We start from the raw sequence: 18,190 nt of genomic DNA, 5'->3' as shown, positions 1-18,190 counted from the left end.
TCAAAGTAAATTTTCAATAGTTGACATGGACTGTTAGTGTGTAATTTGAGACCTCCTGAGTCCAGACAACCTGTATCTCCTGTTGACTTAATTTGGAGTTGTGGGAGCTCATTCTTCTAGAAATCAGGGGAAAGCTAGCTGAAGTGGGAGATGCCCAACAAATGGTAAGTATAACAAAAAATGTGATCCCTAGACAGTAAAATACGTTTCTGAGCTAAGAGAAGGGGGGGGGGTAATAAAAATTCATATATATATATATATATATATATATATATATATATATATAATTTAAATTATAGAGGTTTTCTCATATTTTTTTCTTTCTATTTATTTATACTTTTGTTTATTTCTTTTTATTTTATTTGGGTGAAGCCACCTGGCAATCCCATACGTACCATATTTTTCCCTTAATGTTTCTGTCAAAGAAATCAATGTTTAAGCATTCCCAAATAGGCTGTACTCTGCCTCAGATAATCACAAACAGCTCCTATGGAAATTAGCAGAGATGCTCATAGAGTTACTTGGAACAGAATTGTTCTTTTCTTCAAAAATAGATAAAGGATGTAACTGCTCTTCTCAGCTCAAGATCCTCCTACAAACACAGAAAGGCCATCTCCATCCAGGGGCACTGGTTACAGCACTCACTCAGGATGTGAGCAACCCAGTTCTCACCCTCTGCCTGAGGTGGAGCAGAGATTTGAACCTGGGTTTCCCACCTCTCACTGAGTGCACTAATCACTGGGTCAAGATTGTAATGGAGTTCCGGAGCTGTGGCTAAAGAACACTCAGTGAAACTTTGTGGGTGGGGAGGAGAAGTAATAAAAGATTCTGTTTCCATCCTATCCTCCAATTCTGAGCTTTCACTGCAGTGGGATGTTCCCACTGTGCTTAGTACAACAGCTCAAAGGATTTTCTAAACTGATTTGGTTACTAACGGATCCCTGGCATAGTGCAGAAGACAAACTGTATGAATGCGGAGCCATGTCCCCTTTTTTCTGGCCAAACGCCTTGCACTGGGCCAGAAGGAAGTGATATAGGAGCATGTATAGTGCCTGTACACCATACAAAGATTCCCTAGTGCTAGGGGAAATCCCTAGAACACAGATCCATTGATTCTGGGGGACATTTTTGTAATTAGAGCAGCATGAAGAAGTTGCAATGTGGCTCAGAATCTGACAGAAAACACTTATTTTATTCAAAGAGCTACTATTCCACAGCCGAGTGCAACACTTAAAATAGATATAATTTTATCAACTCAAAATGATTTTCCCAATGACTAACACACACCATATCCTATCATGAAAAAATAACCCCATAGAAAATTTCTGCTAGCCTTCTACACACACTCAAAGATAAAATTATTAGAAGAGGAGCCATAGCATTATGAAATGTCCATACTGCACAGTGATTCTGAAAATCAGTCCTTCAATTTTACACCATAGAGGAAATAAATACAAATATTCGAGGGTGATAAATCAACTTGATGTGAGAGAAACTCATCACATTTCTGTTATGGGGTTTAAAATAAATCTACTGAGGTATTCACTCTCCTTGAATTGAGTAAAGGCAATGAAATGAAAACAAATATATATTTGTTTTCATTTGTAACTGCTCTTCTCAGCTCAAGATCCTCCTACATACACAGAAAAGCCATCTCCAACCAGGGCCACTGGTTACAGAACTCACTCAGGATGTGAGCAACCCAGTTCTCATCCTCTGCCTGAGGTGGAGCAGGCAGCAACAAATATATATTTGTTTTCATTTAAGAACATTCTTCTGAAGGATAGTAGCAGTGAGAAATCAAAGAGAACTTACCAAATTCATTCTGGAGTTTGTCTGCAAAAGAACAATGTGATTTCAATTAGAAATTGGATGAATGGGTATTACTTTAGCTAACTGAAGGAGCAGTCCCTGCAGAATTCCCCAATCATCAGCTGCCAGTTTTCTCTTTCCTCTCCTTTCCAACACAGCACACTTTAATCATTACCCAGATATACTAACTACTCAGAGTCTTGCATTCCAGCACTAAACAAAGCAAAGGCCCTGTGATCTCACAAAACTGGAGAACCAGCCCACACCCCACTAACTCCTCTTTGCACATGTTCTTCTCCCAACCACCCATTACCTCAGAAAGCTTATTGACAAAGGCTTAAACTGTGAGTTTGTTGAAGGTATTATAGTGATACACAATCTACCAGTAACTTGTGCTCAGTCTGATTAACACTAAACTCAAAAAGCAAAGTAAACGTAATGTTCTATTTCTTAAGCTTGTCAGAAAAAGACAAAAATAAAATTTTCTGTCAAAATAATGCAAATCTTTCAATATGCAAAATGTGCTGTAGATCCCAAACTAAAGTAATGCATAGATTCATAGATTCCCTGCACTCCTGTACTTCCTTTGTGACACTCAGGGTACTTCAACATAGAATCATAGAACCCTGCAGGATATTGTGCCTAAATCATCCAAGACAGATGGCTATCTAGCCTCTTTTTGAAAACCTACAGTGAAGGAGCATCCACGACTTCCCTAGGCATTGTGTTCCATTGTCCTACTGTTCTTAAAATTTTTCTTCATCTTTTATGTGGCAGACTTTTAAGTATTAGAACACTGCTATCCTTTTCCCCCTTAATCTCCTCTTTTCCAAACTAAACATACCCAGTTCCCTCACTCTTTGCTCCTACGGCTTGCATTCCATCTCTTTGATCATCTTTATCTCTTGCCTATAGATCCTTTCCAGTTTCTCTACATCCCTTCTATACATGGGTGACCAAACTTGGACACAGTACTACAGCTGACGCCTAACCAGTGTTGAGTAGAGTGCTACTATTATCTTCTGTGACTTGCATGCTATACCTCTGTTAATGCAACTAAAATTGCACTTTCTTTTTTTTTGCAACAGCAACACACTGCTGACTCATATTGAGGTTGCGGTCCACAACTCCCAGATTATTCTCAGCAGCGCTGCTGCCATGCCAGTTATCCCTCATTTCTGTATTTGTGCATTTGTTTTTTTCTTTCTGAAGGATAGCACTTTGTTTCATTTTGTTGTCTAGCCCAGTTCTCCAATGAATCAAGAATTTTAGCTCTGTGCTCCAAAATGTGTGATACCACTCTAACTTTGTGTCATCTTTAAATTTGATAATTATGCTCTCTATTCATACATCCAGGTTTTTAATAAAGATATTAAACAAAACCGGACCCAGAACAGATCCCTGTAGAACCTGACTTGGGACTTCCTTGCAATCATTCCATTAATAGTTATACTTTGCAGTTGTTTAACCAATTATTTGTCCACTTAATTGTAGTTCCACCTGTGATGTTATTGACTTGAACTGGGACCATATAGAACATTGTTGCAACCAAGGTCCTGTAGTGGCACCACATCTTGTATAAAGAGGGTCAAATAAGGTGTCTAAGATGAGGTTATGGTTTGCTGGTTATGATTGTGCTATCTGTTTGCATGTATCATTTTTGTATTGAAAGATATAAGTATTGACTCTATATTGTCTGTATTTCAAACTTATGCTATGCTTCTGGGTAATACTCCAGACAAGTTGGTGTCAGCTCTGCCTAGGCTGCTGGATGGCCCATTAAGGACCATCAGCTATACAAATGACCCATTGAGAGAAGGCAGACACGCCTTGCGACTCAGCAAGGTATGCAGGGACCTGCCTATGGACAGAACTCTGAGGTTTTTCCAGGCCATGTGATGGACAGCTTGTCTTTGGAACAAAGAAAGAAAGACCACATGGCAAGAAAATATAAAAAGCTGCTGCAGCACCTCCATCTTGTCTTCAATCCTGCTTCTGACCTCTGGAGGGACTTTGCTACACTGAAACTCTGAACAAAGGACTGAAAGAACCATTCCAGCTGTGGATGTTCTCCAGAGACTTGATTTGAACCTGCAGTTTATTCTGCCACTGCTACAAGCCTGAACCAAGAACTTTGCCAGGACTGTATGTCATTGATTCCATTTCACCAATTCTAGCTTTCATCTATATTTCTTTCCTTTTATGAATAAACCTTTAGATTTAAGATTCAAAAGGATTGGCAACAGCGTGATTTGTGGGTAAGATCCGATTTGTATATTGACCTGGGTCTGGGGCTTGGTCCTTTGGGATCGAGAGAACCTTTTTTCTTTTACTGGGGTATTGGTTTTCATAACCATTTGTCTCCATAAATGCAGCAGCTTTTTATATCCTCTTGCCATGTGGTCTTTCTTTTTTTGTTCCAAAGACAAGCTGTCCATCACATGGCCTGGAAAAACCTCAGAGTTCTGTCCATAGGCAGGTCCCTGCATACCTTGCTGAGTCGCAAGGCATGTCTGCCTTCTCTCAATGGGTCAATTGTATAGCTGATGGTCCTTAATGGGCCATCCAGCAGCCTAGGCAGAGCTGACACCAACTTGTCTGGAGTGTCACCCAGAAGCATAGCATAAGTTTGAAATACAAATAGTATAGAGTCAATACTTATATCTTTCAATACAAAAATGATACATGCAAACAGATAGCATAATCATAACCAGCAAATCATAACCTCATCTTAGACACCTTATTTGATCCTCTTTATACAAGATTTGGTGCCACTACAGGACCTTGGTTACTGGTCCCTGTTCAAGTCAATAACGTCACACCACCGAGCCCACATTTCTCCAGTTTACTTGTCAGAATGTCATGTGGGACTGTGTCTAAAGCCTTTCTAAAGTCCAGGTATATTATGTTCACCACATTCCCCCATCCACAAAACCAGTTACCCTGGCAAGGAAGAAATCAAACTGGATTGGCATGATTTGTTCTTAGTAAATCCATGTTTGGTGCCCCTTCATCCTCCAGGTATTAGCAAGTTAAATGTTTTATACATTGCTCTAGTATCTTCCCAGGTATCAACGTCAGGCTGCCTGGTCTATAGTTCCTCAGCTCCTTCTTCCCCCCCCCCCCCCTTTTTAAAAGATGGGCACTACCTTACCCCTCCTCCAGTCTTCTGGTACCTCTCCTGTCATCCATGAGTTTACACATATTATTGCCAGTGGCTGTGAGATTTGAGATTTCTTCAGCTAATTCCTTCAGCACCCTGGGGGGAGTAGCATCAGACCCTGCTGACTTGAATTCATTCAAATTAGTTAGAAGAACTGATGTGTTCTTTACTTATCCTGATCTGCATCCCTTCCCCTTTATTGTCTATGGTAACTACACTAGTCACCCAGTCACGTTATTTTTCGTTTGAAGATTGAAGCAAAGTAGGCACTGCCACCTTATCATCTCCTATTACCAGCTCACCTTCTTCATTGAGCAGCGGACCCACAGCATCCCTGAATTTTCTTTTCTGTCTGACATATTTGTAAAACCCCTTCTTGTTGTTGCTAAAATTTCTTGCCAGCTGTAACTCATTTATTGCCTTGGCTTTCCTGATTTTGTCCCTAATCACTCACACTATTGCCATGTATACTTCCTGGGTGAGTTGCCCCTCCTTCCATTTCCTGTGTGTATCCCTTTTGGTTTTTAGATAGCTAAAAAGTTCCTTGTGCAGCCACATTTGTCTCCTGTTGGTCTTCTTATCTTTCCTGTGAATCAGAATAGCTTGATGTTTAGCCTCTAGAATCACATCATTTAGCAATTGCCAGTCCCCTTTGATTCCTTTTCTTTCTAATTGATCTCTCCATGGGACCTTGACTACTAGTTCTCTGAATTGGTTGAAATCGGCATAGTAGCTGGGAGGTGTGATTCGCAGCTTCAGTGTATGTACATGTGACAGGTGTGCTCAAGATTGTGCATAAAAACAGCAGTGTGGTCACGGTGGCCCAGTGGGTTGCATGAGCCCTCTGACCAAACAGGGTTGATCAGCATTTTAATTGGGTGTCTAACCTGAGCCACTACCTCCTCCATCATGCCCACACTTCAATTTTTAGTGAGTTTTGTCAAGCAAGATAACCAGCTAATTACATGAATTCACTTCCTGGGTTGTGTGTGTTTTCTTTTTTCCACACATTTAAAGAGAGAGCCATTTGAATCAAGGATGATTTTTTTAAGGACAGTGAGATTAATACATTAGTAGTTCTCAATTTCAGTACAAACCCTACTTCTGTGTGAGTGAAATTGTTCACAAACCAATTCCAACTTACTCATTTTCTCCTGAAGATCACCTATGGGATGAGCAAAAATGTTAGAATCAAAGCAGCCATATTTAAAAATTCAGCTGAAAATGACTAACCCCCCTTTTCTGTGAAGTGTGAATATGGTTACTAAGCAGTTAATAATGAGATGTGAGGAGGTAAAAGCCCAAATTTAGCTTGATGTAAGTTGTTCTGCAGCACTATGAAATCCAGCATTAAGGCAAGTGTTTAAGGCATGACACAAGACAAAGTAAACCAATTATTTGACCTAGAGTGAGAGGGATATTTATATCTGTATCTATATCTAATATCTTAATAATGAAAAGATAGCCTTAAAAACAGATTATATCTAGATTTTTATACTCCATTCTTCATTATATATTCTGATAGGATGAGAAATGAGAGGACTAAAACAGACTGGAAGAGAGAGAATATAGCACTTAGATAGAAAGATTTAAAGGAAATGATGAAGAAAATATTTGAAATGTGAGAAAAAATGTAAAAAATATTAGTAAACATTAACAGAAATATTATAATTAAGTAAAATGGAAAAGTTTATTCAGAGTCTAAGATGATCTCCCTTTTGCTGTTGCTCACTTAGGACTTAAATTTTCAATAGCAAGTACTGATTATCAGTGTATAGTCTGAGACCTTTTTGTGTCCAGAGAACCTTTATCTCCTGTTGAAGAAATCTGGAGTTGTGAGCACTCAGCAGCTCTGAAAATGACACCAAGCTGCCTGAAATTGGCAAGTACCAATGGCAAGTGAAAAAAAAAAAAGTGATCCCTAGGCAGTAGAAGACAAATGTGAGCTGAGGGAGAAGGAAGGAAGAAGACTAAGGCCTGGTTTACACTACGAGGTTAGGTCGAATTTAGCTGTGTTAGGCTGATTTTATAACGAATGCGTCTACACAACCAAACCTGTTCTGCCAACCTAAAGGGCCCTTAAAATCAACTGCTGTACTCCTCTCCGATGAGGGGAGTAGCACTAAAATCAACTTTCCTGGGTCTAATTTGGGGTAGTGTAGACGCAGCGCTGTGCAATTCAATGGTATTGGCCTCTGGGAGCTAACCCAGAGTGCTCCAATGTGACTGCTCTGGACAGCATTTTCAACTCCAATGCACTAGCCAGGTACACAGGAAAAGCACCAGGAACTTTTGAATTTCATGTCCTGTTTGGTCAGCGTGGTGAGCTCAACAGAACAGAACAGGTGACCATGCAGTCCCAGAATCGCAAACGAGCTCCAGCATGGAGTGAACGGGAGACACTGGATCTGATTGCTGTACGGGGAGAAGAATCTGTGCAGGCAGAACTCTGATCCAGCAGAAGAAATGCTGATATATATGCCAAAATCGCATAGGGCATGGTGGAGAGAGGCTACACCAGGGATGCACAGCAGTGCCATGTAAAAATTAAGGAGCTCAGGGAAGCCTACCAAAAGACAAAGGAGGCAAACGGTCGCTCAGGGTCAGAGCCCCAGACATGCCCCTTCTATGATCAGCTGCATGACATTCTAAGGGGGGACCCTACCAGTACCCCAACACACTCATGGACACCTGCAAGGAGGCAGCTTCATGCAACATGGATGAGGATTTTGTGGATGAGGAAGAGGAGGAGGAGGAGGAGAATGAGCAGCAGGCAAATAGAGAATCCATTCTTCCCGGCAGCCAGGACCTTTTCCTCACCCTGGAGCCAATACCATCCCAGGGCCTATTGTTCCCAGACCCTGAAGGCAGAGAAGGCACCTCTGGTGAGTGCACATTTGTAAGGACACTACAGGGGTTAAAAGCAATTGTGTTTAATTTTTGATTTGCCCTGAGCAGTTGGGATGCATTCGTGGCCAATACAGCTAATGGAAAAGTCTGTTAACGTGTCTGGGGATGGAGCGGGAATCCTCCAGGGACATCTCCATAAAGCTCTCCTGGAGGTAATCTGAAAGCCTTTGCAGAAGGTTTCTGGGGAGGACTGCCTTATTTCGTTCTCCATGGTAGGACACTTTACTACACCAAGCCAGTAGCAAGTGGTCTGGAATCATTGCAGCACAAAGCATGGCAGCGAATGGTCCTGGGTTTTGGTTGCATTCATGGAACATTTGGTCTTTATCTTTCTGTGTCAGCCTCAGGAGAGTGATATCATTCATGGTCACCTGGTTGAAATAGGGGAAGTTTTGTAAGGGAACAGTAATCCCCTCTGTTTGCTGATCCCTGACACATTAAACCCTGGGCATGCTTGGCTGTTTGTGCTTGGCTAAAAGGGATCATCCCGGAGAACAGCCATGCTGGGGGTGGGGAGGGGTGTGCTGCACATCCATCACAAAACTGCTGCCCCTCCTTTTAAACAGCAACCACAGCCCGTCCTTTCAAATGCAGCCCCTTCTTTTAAATGGCAAGTACAACTAGCATTGGTTGCTATGGGAAAGGAGGCTGCTGCAGTTTGAAACCATTCCCACACTTTATGAATGTGGAAGAAGCCAACCCCACATACCCTTTGGCTTACCATGGCTTCCTGCAAACCGAATTCTGTTGACCAGCCGTGTGTGATGTGTCACCATACCGGCAGGCACTCAATATAAAAGGCAAAATGCAACCTAGTACCTAAAACACATGTGCTGTCTCCTGTGAATTGCTTGATTCACTGTGAAAGAGTCTCCCTTTTGTTCTCAAAAAGGTATCTTCTTAAAAGTCTACTCTCCTTTTTTCCCTCCCTGCAGCTGCAAATGTTTCTAAGCTCCCCGTATCAACTCCATCCCTGAGGTTATCACAGATTAGAAGGCGAAAAAACCACACTCGTGATGACATGTTTTCAGAGCTCATGCAATCCTCCCACACTGATAGGGCACAGCTGAATGCATGGAGGCATTCGGTGGCAGACGCCAGGAAAGCATACAGTGAGTGTGATCGGAACACACGGGAGGAGATGCTGAGGCTAATGGGGGAGCAAACAGACATGATGAGGAGTCTGGTGGAGCTGCAGGAATGGCAACTAGAGTACAGACCACCACTGCAGCCATTGTGTAACCACCTGCCCTCCTCACCAAGTTCCATATCCTCCTCACCCAGATGCCCAAGAACACAGGTGGGAGGCTCCGGGAACCCTGCCACTCAACTCCAAGGAATAGTCCAAGCAACAGAAGTCTGACATTCAACCAGCTTTGATTCGTAGTGTGGATACAATAAGCAATGCACCTTGTCCTTCCCTCCTCCCCCACCCCACCCCAAACCCTTTGTACACCCGGGCTTCCTTTTACTAGTCAGCTTTGTCAGTGATCTCAAGCATTTTTTAATAAATAACGAATGAATGGTTTCAGAACAATTGGGACTTTATTTCCTGTGCCAGCTGTGGTCAAAGGGGGAGGGGGATTGGCTTACAGGGAAGTACATTCACCAAAGGGGGCGTCTTTGCATCAAGGACAAACACACACAACTGTCACACTGTAGCCTGGTCAGTCATGAAACTGTTTTTCAAAGCATCTCTGATGTGCAGTGCACCTCGGTATGCTCTTCTAATTGCCCTGGTGTCTGGCTGTTCAAAATTGGCCACCAGGCGATATGCCTCAACCTCCCAACCCGCCATAAACTTCTCCCCCTTACTCTCACAGATATTATGGAGCACACAGCAAGCAGCAATAACAATGAGCATATTGCTTTCTCTGAGGTCTAACCTACTGAGCAACTGCGCCAGGGCCCCTTTAAACATTCAAAGACACATTCTACCACTATTCTGCACTTGCTCAGCCTATAGTTGAACTGCTTCTTACTTCTGTCCAGGCTGCCTGTGTACGGCTTCATGAGCCATGGGAGCGAGGAGTAGGCTGGGTCCCCAAGGATAACTATTGGCATTTCAACATCCCCAATGGTAATTTTCTGGTCTGGGAAGAAAGTTCCTTCCTGCAGCTTTCTGAACAGCCCGGAGTGCCGAAAGATGCGAGTGTCATGCACCTTTCCCGACCATCCCACGTTGATGTTGGTGAAATGGCCCTTGTGATCCACCAGTGCTTGCAACACCATTGAGAAGTACCCCTTGCGGTTTATGTACTCTTTGGCAAGGTGGTCTGGTGCCAAGATAGGGATATGCATTCTGTCTATTGCCCCATCACAGTTAGGGAACCCCATTGCAGCAAAGCCATACACTATGACCTGCACATTTCCCAGAGTCACTACCCTTCTTAGCAGAAGGGTATTGATTGCCCTGGCTACTTGGATCACAGCAGCCCCCACGGTAGATTTGCCCACTCCGAATTGATTACTGACTGACTGGTAGCAGTCAGGCATTGCAAGCTTCCACAGGGCTATCACCACTGGCTTCTCAACTGTCAGGGAAGGTCTCATCTTGGTATTCTTGCACTTCGGGGGGAGGGGGGAAAGCAACTCACAAAGTTCCATGAAAGTGGCTTTATGCATGTGAAAGTTTCGCAGCCACTGGGAATCATCCCATACCTGCAACACTATGTGGTCCCACCAGTCTGTGCTTGTTTTCCGGGCCCAGAATCGGCGTTCCACTGTATCAATATGCCCCAGTGCTGCCATGATATCCCAATTGCCACATCTCATGCTTTCAGGAATGTCTGTGTCCATGTCGTCCTCACAATCTTCCTCATGCTGGCGGCTCCTAGCTAGGGTCTGCACATACCGCAGGATAATGTGCAATGTGTTTACAATGCTCACAAAAGCAGTGTGCAGCTGAGTGGGCTCCATGCTTGATGTGCTATGGTGTCTCCACAGCTAACCCAGGAAAAAAGGTGTGAAATGATTGTTTGCCGTTACTTTCAAGGAGGGAGGAAGGAGACTGATGACATGTACCCAAACCCACCAATGTTTTTGCCCCATCAGGCATTGGGAGCTTAACCCAGAATTCCAATGGGCAGCGGGGACTTTGGGATAGCTACTCACAGTGCACCACTCCGTGAGTCGATGCTAGCCATGGTACTGAGGATGTACTCCACCGACCAAATTCTCTTAGTGGGGACATGTGCGATCAACTGTATAAAATCGGTTACTAAAGATTGACTTCTATAAAATCAACCTAATATCGTAGTGTAGACATGTCCTAAGTTCAAGAAATAAATTATATTTGTTTTGCCATTATAGCATTTTCCCTTATCATTTTATTTATTTAATTTCTGTGAAATTATGAGACAGACCCTTCTTTTCCCTGCAACGTTTCTGAAAATCAATATTTAAGAATTCAGAAAAGGGGTCAAACTATCTCTGGGATAAGCACAAATGGCTTCAATGAAGATTAATGGAGAAGCACAAAGGATTTGTTGGAACAGAATTGTTCTTTTCTTCCAAAATTGAGAAAGTATGTAACTACGAGCAGCGAACAGCAGAGCAGCTAACAGAAGGAGTTTGCCTGGGATCTGCCTGAGAGGAGGTACACTAAGGGCTGCAGTAAGGAGGCTGTGTTGGTGAGTACCTGAGTGTTTGTTGTGAGGACAGTCTGACCGTGTGCTTGATTGGTTGTTTGAAAAAGGAGGGGATTTGGGAGTGCTTTGGTCCAGGTGAGCCTTAAGAGGGCCTGACTGTTATAAAAAGCCAGTCAGCTGCGAACCAGCTGAGCAGTGAACAGCAGAGCAGCTAACAGAAGGAGTTTGCCTGGGAGTTCGCCTGGGGAGAGCCCACTGAGGCTTACATCTTGCCGGCTTCTCTGAGTAATTACTACTACTCCTGAGGAAGCTCGTAGAAGGAAGGTAATATGGATGGAGAGCGTTCAGCTGTTGCGACCTGCACTGGATGTGCCATGTTTGTCTTTCTTCCACAGGACAGAAGCGACTTTGTCTGTACAAAGTGCAAGCTGGTCTCCATATTGGAAGAGAAGGTTCAAGGTCTGGAGCAACAGGTATTGACTCTGCGGTGTTTAAGAGAAACTGAAGATTTCCTGGACAGATGTCAGGATATGCTTCAACGGGCACAAGGTTCTGAAGATTCAGAGCAGGCTGCACTGCAGGGACAGGAGGACGGAGAAGAAATTTGGCATCATGTGACCTCCAGAAGAAGAAAGGGGAGTATCCATGTACCAGCAATGCAGATACAGGTAAGTAACCATTTTCATGTTCTCTCCACAGGTACTAATGCGGAGAGTGGATTAGATGATACATCTGAGGGAAGGGAGCAAAAGGAGACTCCGCCGATTGGATGAGATGCACTGTCCTAGGGTTGAGGGTTCCACGACCACTGCCCCCAAGAAAAGGAGGCGGGTGGTGGTGGTCGGGGACTCTCTCCTCAGGGGGACTGAGTCATCTATCTGCCACCCCGACTGGGAAAACCGGGAAGTCTGCTGCTTGCCAGGAGCTAAGATTCACGATGTGACGGAGAGACTGCCGAGACTCATCAAGCCCTCGGATCGCTACCCCTTCCTGCTTCTCCACGTGGGCACCAATGATACTGCCAAGAATGACCTTGAGCGGATCACTGCAGACTACGTGGCTCTGGGAAGAAGGATAAAGGAGTTTGAAGTGCAAGTGGTGTTCTTGTCCATCCTCCCTGTGGAAGGAAAAGGCCTGGGTAGAAACCGTCGAATCGTGGAAATCAACAAATGGCTACGCAGGTGGTGTCGGAGAGAAGGCTTTGGATTCTTTGACCATGGGATGGTGTTCCAAGAAGGAGGAGTGCTAGGCAGAGACGGGCTCCACCTAATGAAGAGAGGGAAGAGCATCTTCGCAAGCAGGCTGGTTAACCTAGTGAGGAGGGCTTTAAACTAGGTTCACCGGGGGAAGGAGACCAAAGCCCTGAGGTAAGTGGGGAAGTGGGATACCGGGAGGAAGCACGAGCAGGAGCGTGTGAGAGGGGAGGGCTCCTGCCTCATACTGAGAAAGAGGGGCGATCTGTGAGTTATCTCAAGTGCCTATACACAAATGCAAGAAGCCTGGGAAACAAGCAGGGAGAACTGGAAGTCCTGGCAAAGTCAAGGAATTATGATGTATTTGTAATAACAGAGACTTGGTGGGATAAGTCACATGACTGGAGTACTGTCATGGATGGATATAAGCTGTTCAGGAAGGACAGGCAGGGCAGAAAAGGTGGGGGAGTTGCACTGTATGTAAGAGAGCAGTATGACTGCTCAGAGCTCAAGTATGAAACTGCAGAAAAACATGAGAGTCTCTGGATTAAGTTTAGAAGCGTGAGCAACAAGGGTGATGTTGTGGTGGGAGTCTGCTATAGACCACCGGACTAGGGGGATGAGGTGGACGAGGCTTTCTTCCGGCAACTCACAGAAGTTACTAGATCGCACGCCCTGGTTCTCATGGGAGACTTCAATCATCCTGATATCTGCTGGGAGAGCAATACAGCGGTGCACAGACAATCCAGGAAGTTTTTGGAAAATGTAGGGGACAATTTCCTGGTGCAAGTGCTGGAGGAACCAACTAGGGGCAGAGTTCTTCTTGACCTGCTGCTCACAAACCAGGAAGAATTAGTAGGGGAAGCAAAAGGGGATGGGAACCTGGGAGGCAGTGACCATGAGATGGTCGAGTTCAGGATTCTGACACAAGGAAGAAAGGAAAGCAGCAGAATACAGACCCTGGACTTCAGAAAAGCAGACTTTGACTCCCTCAGGGAACTGATAGGCAGGATCCCCTGGGAGAATAACATGACAGGGAAAGGAGTCCAGGGTAGCAGGCTGTATTTTAAAGAATCCTTACTCAGGTTACAGGGACAAACCATCCCGATGTGTAGAAAGAATAGTAAATATGGCAGGAGACTAGCTTGGCTTAACAGTGAAATCCTTGCTGATCTTAAGCACAAAAAAGAAGCTTACAAGAAGTGTAAGAAGAAGTCATTGGACAAATGACCAGGGAAGATTATAAAAATATTGCTCGGGCATGTAGGAGTGAAATCAGGAAGGCGAAATCACACCTGGAATTGCACCTAGCAAGAGATGTTAAGAGTAACAACAAAGGTTTCTTCAGGTATGTTAGCAACAAGAAGAAAGTCAAGGAAAGTGTGGGCCCCTTACTGAATGAGGGAGGCAATCTCATGTCACAGGATGTGGAAAAAGTTAATGTACTCAATGCTTTTTTTGCCTCTGTCTTCACGAACAAGGTCAGCTCCCAGACTACTGCACTGGGGAGCACAGCATGGGGAGGAGGTGACCAGCCCTCTGTGGAGAAAGAAGTGGTTCGGGACTATTTAGAAAAGCTGGACGAGCACAAGTCCATGGGGCCGGATGCATTGCATCCGAGAGTGCTAAAGGAGTTGGGGGAAGTGATTGCAGAGCCATTGGCCATTATCTTTGAAAACTCATGGCCATCGGGGGAAGTCCCAGACGACTGGAAAAAGGCTAATGTAGTGCCCATCTTTAAAAAAGAGAAGAAGGAGGATCCTGGGAACTACAGGCCAGTCAGCCTCACCTCAGTCCCTGGAAAAATCATGGAGCAGGTCCTCAAGGAATCAATTCTGAAGCACTTAGAGGAGAGGAAAGTGATCAGCAATAGTCAGCATGGATTCACCAAGGGCAAGTCATGCCTGACTAATCTAATTGCCTTCTATGATGAGATAACTGGTTCTGTGGATGAAGGGAAAGCAGTGGACATGTTGTTCCTTGACTTTAGCAAAGGTTTTGACACTGTCTCCCACAGTATTCTTGCCAGCAAGTTAAAGAAGTATGGGCTGGATGAATGGACTATAAGGTGGGTAGAAAGTTGGCTAGATTGTCGGGCTCAACGGGTAGTGATCAATGGCTCCATGTCTAGTTGGCAGCCAGTATCAAGTGGAGTGCCCCAAGGGTCGGTCCTGGGGCCGGTTTTGTTCAATATCTTCGTAAATGATCTGGAGGTTGGTGTGGATTGCACCCTCAGCAAGTTTGCAGATGACACTAAACTGGTAGGAGAGGTAGATACGCTGGAGGGTAGGGATAGGATACAGAGGGACCTAGACAAATTGGGGGATTGGGCCAAAAGAAATCTGATGAGGTTCAACAAGGATAAGTGCAGAGTCCTGCACTTAGGACGGAAGAATCCCATGCACCGCTACAGACTAGGGACCGAATGGCTCGGCAGCAGTTCTGCAGAAAAGGACCTAGGGGTTCCAGTGGACGAGAAGCTGGATATGAGTCAACAGTGTGCCCTTGTTGCCAAGAAGGCCAATGGCATTTTGGGATGTATAAGTAAGGGCATTGCCAGCAGATCGAGGGACGTGATTGTTCCCCTCTATTCGACATTGGTGAGGCCTCATCTGGAGTACTGTGTCCAGTTTTGGGCCCACACTACAAGAAGGATGTGGAAAAATTGCAAAGAGTCCAGCGGAGGGCAACAAAAATGATTAGGGGACTGGAACACATGACTTATGAGGAGAGGCTGAGGGGACTGGGATTGTTTAGTCTATGGAAGAGAAGAATGAGGGGGGATTTGATAGCTGCTTTCAACTACGTGAAAGGGGGTTCCAAGGAGGATGGACCTAGAGTGTTCTCAGTAGTAGCAGATGACAGAACAAGGAGTAATGGTCTCAAGTTGCAGTGGGGGAGGTTTAGGTTGGATATTAGGAAAAACTTTTTCAGTAGGTGGGTGGTGAAACACTGGAATGCGTTACCTAGGGAGGTGGTGGAATCTCCTTCCTTAGAAGTTTTTAAGGTCAGGCTTGACAAAGCCCTGGCTGGGATGATTTGATTGGGGATTGGTCCTGCTTTGAGCAGGGGGTTGGACTAGATGACCTCCTGAGGTCCCTTCCAACCCTGATATTCTATGATTCTATGATACTGTTCTCAGCTAAATGCCCTCCTACATAGACACAGAAGCAGGGTTAGATTAAGGCAGGGGCTTTAGGGGGCTGCAGCCCAGAGCCCCAGCTCAAGGGGGCCCCGCAAAAATAAACCACAGGCAGCGATCTCTGGGCCGTTAAAAGGGGTCGGCTGCTGGCATGTCTCTGTGACTCCTGGTGGTGGGGGTAGAGGCAGCTCCGCATGCTGCCCCTGCCACCAGCACTGTCCCCGCAGCTGCCATTGGCCAGTTCCTGGCCAATGGGAGCTACAGTGGTGGTGCTTGCAGGCGTGGGCAGTGCACGGAGACATGCTGACCCCTTCTCCCCAGAGGCCACAGAGACGTGCTAGCAGCCAGCCGCTTCTGGGAGTGGTGTTGGGCCATGGCATGCAGGCAGCCTGCCAGTGCCCTGCTGCATCGCTGGCCAGGAGCTGCCTGTGGTAAGCACCTCCCGGCCAGAGCCTACACCTTGCACCGCCTCTTCCACCCAATCCCCTGCCCCAGAACAGAATCCCCCTCCTGCAGCCAAAGTCTCTGCAGACCCCGCACCACCTCCTGCACCCCAATCCCCTGTCTCAGCGCCCTCCTGCACCAAAATCCCTCCCAGAAAAAATACTTGTATACAGGGGCCCCCACAAAATCTAATAGCCCCGGGCCAACAGGAGAGTTAATCTGGCCCTGCACAGTAGGCATCTCTAAACAGGACTGTCTACACTCTCAAAGGAGAGCATAGTCCCTGCTCCTGTCTAGCATCCCTGTAGTTGTTCAAAAGTGAATGCAGTAGAGTGGGCCAAAGACTTCTCCACAACAGTCAATGAAGTTGGGAAGGGCAGGAATTTGAGAACTCCCTAAACTCCCTGCATGAGTGTAAACATGCTACTGCAGCATGGATCCCTCAGGACAAATGGTGGATTTGCAACACCTCATTACTTTTAAAAATACATCCGTTTGTGTTTTATGCCTACATTTTTCAATATGGTACATGGTTGAAAGCTTAGTGTCAATTATGAAGCTCAGGAAACAAAACATACAGGAAAATTGGTGTTGTGAACATTCCATATAGGTTGTGTCAATATTCCAGAAGCCACTTAACAAAATAACACACTTCAGCTACACTAAAGAGTTTTATTCTTTTACACTCAAAATTATTTTTTCCTGGAATCACAGTCTGCAGTATAAAGAAACGATCAGAATGGTTTTAGCATACCCATTATTTATTTTTCAAAACCAGAAGAATTAATAATATATTTCACTATTCTAGGTCCTAGAGAACTCCAAGAAGGCAGAGTTTACTTGTTTTCTCTCCTTATCTTTGCAATTTGTGAGATGGCAGATCGGACAGAAATTACCTTAGCAATTAATATATGTTTCTTTTCTATCTATTCTTTTTCTCACTTTTCCTTTTCTCTCTCAATAGGAAGCTGAGTTTGCAGAAGTCAACACAAAATGGAGATAAATCATTTTATGCAATCCTCTCCCTAGGTGGGATACATTAATTAGGGATGTGTCTTGTGTCTTCCATATACAACTCTGGCTCTGATGACAGCCAGCCTGAATTAAGTTTGGAAAAGATGGTGATAACAACTAACAGTTTGCTCCAGGCTTACCACTGATGTCTTTCTTTATAGATATATTCCATATCGCAGTGGGTCCCAGTCACATAATATAGATCCTAATTTCAAAGCCCCAGAAATTCAGGTAGGGGTAGGAAGGAGGAGGTCAAGATCTGAGGTTTTAGTGTGGGCAATTATAGAGAAAGGGGACAACAAAGAAATTCAGATCCAGCTTCATGTTTTAAACCTTACAGTTGTCTGTCCAGTGTCATTAACTGAGATACACTGAAGGGAACCGTGGCCAACTATCTGTGAGTTAGACCCTCAAACAGATGGTTGTGAGGCCACTCCTTCAGAACTATTTCTTGAAACTAAATAAACTTGCCATTTATCACAGAGTCTGTAACCTAGTACTTCAACAGAAGGTTGAGAAGAAATGGTGTGTGAGATATTTCAATAATATCTTGATACCACGGGTTCACTCAACTTGTATAACTTCAGATAGTGGAATAGCAGAGAGATAGTGCTTTTACCTCTATTTTATGACCTTCATCTAGCCATGGATTAAGTATCCTGGTTGCATTCTTAAAACTCTATCATCAGCATTTGATAGGAAGACAGGGATTGACAGACTGGATCAGAGCAGGAGGTCCATTCTGTGATCTGCACCAGATGATTAAGGTTTAAGAAAGAAACCCTGTAGGAAGCAGCTATGGAATAAACATGTCCATAACAACATTTTCTTTGCAATTTTATCATTTAGCAGTTGGCTTTTACCCTGAAGCAAAAAGGTTTATAATCTGTGTATACTTTTATCTTATCTAATGTAACAGAGG

General features: G+C 44.5%; 1 protein-coding gene across 1 annotated transcript in view; it reads right to left on the bottom strand.

The window, feature by feature from the left end:
* Nucleotides 1-18,190, bottom strand: part of LOC119564825 (butyrophilin subfamily 1 member A1-like) — a 96,444-nt gene that overhangs the window by 12,380 nt on the left and 65,874 nt on the right. The window contains exons 9-10 of the mRNA XM_043534788.1: nucleotides 6,120-6,140; nucleotides 1,816-1,836 (exon numbers count right to left, since the gene is read on the bottom strand). Of these exons, the coding sequence (XP_043390723.1) occupies nucleotides 1,816-1,836; nucleotides 6,120-6,140 (42 nt within the window). The remainder of the gene's footprint in view (nucleotides 1-1,815; nucleotides 1,837-6,119; nucleotides 6,141-18,190) is intronic.

This window comes from Chelonia mydas, chromosome 23 (genome assembly GCF_015237465.2).
Source record: "Chelonia mydas isolate rCheMyd1 chromosome 23, rCheMyd1.pri.v2, whole genome shotgun sequence".
NCBI lineage: Eukaryota > Metazoa > Chordata > Testudines > Cheloniidae > Chelonia > Chelonia mydas.
This window is presented reverse-complemented; position numbering and strand designations above follow the sequence as displayed.